This window comes from Centruroides sculpturatus, unplaced genomic scaffold (assembly GCF_000671375.1).
Source record: "Centruroides sculpturatus isolate CEXI.00-Female unplaced genomic scaffold, Cexi_2.0 scaffold284, whole genome shotgun sequence".
In the NCBI taxonomy this organism is placed as follows: Eukaryota; Metazoa; Arthropoda; class Arachnida; order Scorpiones; family Buthidae; genus Centruroides; species Centruroides sculpturatus.
In genome coordinates this window covers 303,893-308,684 of record NW_019384469.1, presented here as the reverse complement: position 1 = coordinate 308,684, position 4,792 = coordinate 303,893, and the positions used below count along the sequence as shown (strand labels likewise).

The 4,792-nt window shown below is 28.7% G+C and overlaps 1 protein-coding gene across 1 annotated transcript in view; it reads right to left on the bottom strand.

The window, feature by feature from the left end:
• Positions 1-263: 263 nt before the first annotated feature.
• The window catches only part of LOC111621113 (platelet-activating factor acetylhydrolase IB subunit gamma-like), a 47,574-nt gene continuing 43,045 nt past the window's right edge, over positions 264-4,792 (bottom strand). Inside the window, exon 5 of the mRNA XM_023363180.1 lies at positions 264-1,527. Coding sequence (XP_023218948.1) covers positions 1,249-1,527 — 279 coding nt within the window. The 3' untranslated portion in view covers positions 264-1,248. The remainder of the gene's footprint in view (positions 1,528-4,792) is intronic.

Here is a 4,792-nt window from a genome sequence, read left to right as displayed (position 1 = left end):
CATAATAAAAATATAGGAAAAATATTTTTAAAAAAATTATTTTAAAATTAAAAAATTACATTAATTTAAAATTTGTAGCAATTTTAAAGATTCACCATTAAATTTTTTTCTTTACTTGAATAAAAGTGATTCAGAATTTAATTTTTTTAATATTTTATACTAAATCACACATTCTTTGAAAACATTTTAATGGTTATCACCAAACTACAAAATTTTTTGAACAAAATTTTATAAAATTATTTTTAGTGTAAAAAATTAATAAATGTTAATATAAATTTTTTACACAATAATAATTGCACATTTTGGCTTTTTTTTTGCATTTATATTTTCTTCTTGAGAATTTGTTACATTTGCATCCACACATACACTTATTGATATTACACTAAATATTTACAAAGTGATAAACCTGTAATTATGTATATTCAAATACAGGCAGATCCTGAGTGCATCACATTTACAATAAATGTATTCAAACCTTTTCCCTAAATATCTGCATGTGAATAGAAAGACTGCAATATCAAAAAGCTTTATAGAAAATAATTTTTCAGTTATATACAAAATTTTTTAATTAAAAAATTAATTAGAAAGTTTTATTACTCATTCTAACCATTTATTTAGAGAATTTTTAAACTTAATATTAGCAATAAACTTTTAAACATAACAAAGCTAAACTTTTTGACTTGTTAATGGCAGATATTTTATTTATTTATTTGTAAAATATGAGCATTTATGCAAGTGCTAAGGCCACAGCAGAGGAAGAAGATTTATAAGAAATTTTCTTTATTTTGAAAAAATGAAATGACACACTCTTACAAAAGGCACAGTGTTTACTTAGTGATATATTTTATGTTATGGCATGTGCAGTACGTGTATCCATTAGCTACACGAATAAGCTACAACGATATTTTGATCCCGTTAATGCCACTTGTTTTTATTGTGTGTTCCGTAAAATAATAATAACTTTTAAACGACGAAATTTTCAAATGTTGTATATATACTATCCTAAACACAACACATTTTTAATATTGGAGATCAACAAAAAGTAAAAATATATACACAGAATTTTTAAAGTATTGCAAAAAAACAAAAATTTAAGTTTTTCCTCAGTTTTGCATGCAACAAATAAAATTTACCCTCATTTAAGAAGTTATTAATGGAATATTAATAAATAAATGCCTCATATTTATCAGATATTAAGTGCTTTAAGTGTGACTTAATTCTGTAAGAATTTTTTACAAACGGAAAAGTTTAATCATAGGAAGCAGATTCTGTACCAGACCTCTCACATATTAGTTGCTGGAGAAGATCTGCTAATGGTTCATATGCTCTTCGAGCTGCATGACGGGTCAAATGACGATAGTCATACATATCATGATGACTAATTGTACCATCTATTTGCACAAAACCCGGATCCAAATTAACTACTTGAACTTGAGAAATGCCATGGAGAATGCCTTCTAACTGTTTGTTAACTTCTTCTATCTTTTTTCTCACAGGATTTGGATTCTGACCAGAAGGAAACAATTTCTAAAAATAAATAAAATTAAAATGAATAAACTAGTAATATAAAGTTACAGAAAATGTCTCAAATATTTGTCATTTTAATTAAATTCTGCTAATTATAATCTTCAATGCAAATATGAAACCATAATCTAACAAACACTATGCTATACTTTATATCTATTTTAAACATTCAATTCCACTAAACACCTTTCAAATTGTTCTATTAATTCAAATCTTTGCCAAATCACGTGATGTTTACCTTCTTAAATATTTTTATTTTCACACAGTATATATAATTGATACCAGAGTATAACTGTTATTAATTGCATTATTTATAATAATTAGTAATTAAAAAACTTGAAAAGTATGATAAATCATTCCTTTTATAATACTAAAAATATTTTTCCAAAACATCATTTGGCTCAAACTCTTGAAAAAGTATTTATTCAATCAATCATTCTTAATAAATCTTGAACTGATTATTCTACTAAGTATACAGAAACAAAATAAAATTTACACAGAGTGAATCTAAATATATTTAAAAATTCAGGAGCTGATTATTTGAATAATTTCAACTATAAAACTGCATATGAACAATGTTCAAAACAGCATAGTATTAAAATTACATGATGTTTAATGTGTGGCCTCTTTGAAAATGTTGAATTACAAAATTGCATTGTTACATACTGTGAAATAATGACACACCCCTGGTATTTGTGAATGTGCACACCAATCAATGCAGCATAGGATAAAATCCTCTATTACTGTTGGTGGTGGTAATTTTCAACATTATAATCATGTCATTTTGAACATATGATTACAGGTATACCTCGACTTACGTTGTTTCGAGTAACATCATTTGCCAAAAAAGTATATGGAAAAATAAAAATCAAGTTTAAGTCATTTTATTCGACTTTACGTCTGTCCGCCACAAATATTGAAGTCGTAATATCACTAGAAAAACGTTTAAAGCACATAAAATCATATTAAAATATATATATTTACAAGTATGTACTGTAAATACAGTACATGTATTTGTAAATTTAGAATACTTTTTTCTGTACTATATTAAAAACTAAAATTTATTTGTTTGTAAGCTTAAAATAGATTTTTATTAACCATATATTATTAAAAATGCATTAATAAATAAAATACAGAACCGGGATTGGTAACTTATGGTTTAGCCTAGTGACAAGTATCAGGTCAGTTCATAAGTTTGTGCATATTTTTATCTACAAAAAAAGCAACAAAAAATTTTATTTAAATCTTATTTCAATCTATAAAGTATTCACCACTATTTTGTACAATTTCTTGCCATCTTGATGGTAGCTTTTTAATCCCGTCTTCATAAAATGATTTCGGTTTTGAATCAAAATATTCAGAAATAGCCTTTTTTACATTGTTCTCATCCTCAAAAGTTTTCCCTTTTAAAAAATTCTGCAAACTCCAAAAAAGATGATAATCACTGGGAGCAATATTTGGCAAATATGGTGGATGAAGTAAAATTTCCCAGTTGAAACTTTTGAGTTTCTCTACAGTTATTTTTGCAGCATGTGGTCTGGCATTGTCATGTTGCAAGAGAACCTGCTTTCTGTTCACTAATGATGGTCAATTTTTTTTTTCATTTAAATGCTCTAATTGATCACAATACATTTGAGCTGTAATTGTTTGATTAGGTTCTAACAGGTCAAAGTGAATTACACTTGACATATCCCACCAAACAGACAAAAGAATTTTTTTTGGATGCAACCCACCTTTTGCAGCCTGTTTTGGCTGCTTGTTGCGATCTGTCCATTGCTCATATATATACAGATGCCCAAGGTCATGTTACACAAGTGAGTCGTTTAATATAGGTAACTTATACAAAGACTATGTATAAACTATTCCGTGCAAAAAATTTTTGCCCATTTTGACAGGTGCCCGTTGAATGCCTAAGCAGTTTTCACTGTATGTTTATGTTACTGTGAAGGACCAATATCTGGTGAATGTCAGCATTCACACAGTCATTTCGTGTATGTACAAAATATTTGCTAAATATCATTATTTCTCACTTACACCTGAAAATGTCAACATTCAGCATGCACTAATGGTGAATGTTAAATAAAAATATTTTTATTACATTAAGACAAAAATGAAACTTTTTAATATGTCAAAATAGGAGAAAACTTAAGTAACAGCACATGTAAATAAACTGTTGAACCTAAAACAAACAGTACATTCTTAATCATTTAAGAAAATAATACAATAATAAACTTACACATAAATTATGTGATTAACATTATACAATCTTATTTATTGCAACAGCTTTAACTGTTATGGCACTTTGAATTGCACAAGAGTCCCTTGCTTTTACAACTGCATTTATTCGTGGAACACTTCTTTTTGCAATGACAGTGTGTATAGCCTTACCCTCCACTTTTCAAATTAGCTGCAGCTGCTTCTCTCAGCGATATTTCTTGAGAAGAAATGTCATCTGTGGAAAGTAACTTTTCTTTACAAATTACGAACTGATTATGGGTATAAAGCTCCTTGAGGGTATCATTTTTGTTTGCTAATTTATAAAAGTTGGAGTCTTCTATTCCAACAACAACCAGCAACACATTTCGGGCATCTGTATGGCAACAGTCAACATCAGGGGCTTGTATTTGTACGATATAACCAATTTAAGCAGAAGGAAACGATGAAGAATTTGGCGACAAACTGTCACCTCTCTATTGACATCAGCTTCCCGAGTGTTGTTTCGACCTCCACCAAAGCTTATCTGTGCTTGTCGACATACACCGGCGATTGTTCGAATGTATAATAATATAGCCAAATATTCGATCTTTCACCAACGTATTTTGTATGTGTCAATATTCACCGGAGAATATCAGCATTCTCTAATTTCGGTCTTTCACAGTAACATATATAGATATACATACATACAGTGAAAACTGCTTAGGCAATACAGGTATATATATATATATATATATACCTGTGTATATATATATATATATATATGTATGTATGTATTCACAGTTCATGAAAAACACAGGGACGTTATACAGAGATATATATATGTTGCCAAATGCAGTAGTGATCGAACGTGACAATGACGTTGCTGGCCTAATGAAAGTGCTAAACTTCACCTACAGTTCACAGGAGTGGAGACTTTTCATAGATGCATCGAAAACAAGTCTCAAGGGTGTTTTGCTCCACAATGGAAATAAAATGCCCTCTGTTCCAGTTGCTTACACCAGCTTGACTAAAGAGAATTACAAATTCTTATGAAAGATGCTAAATTCATTAC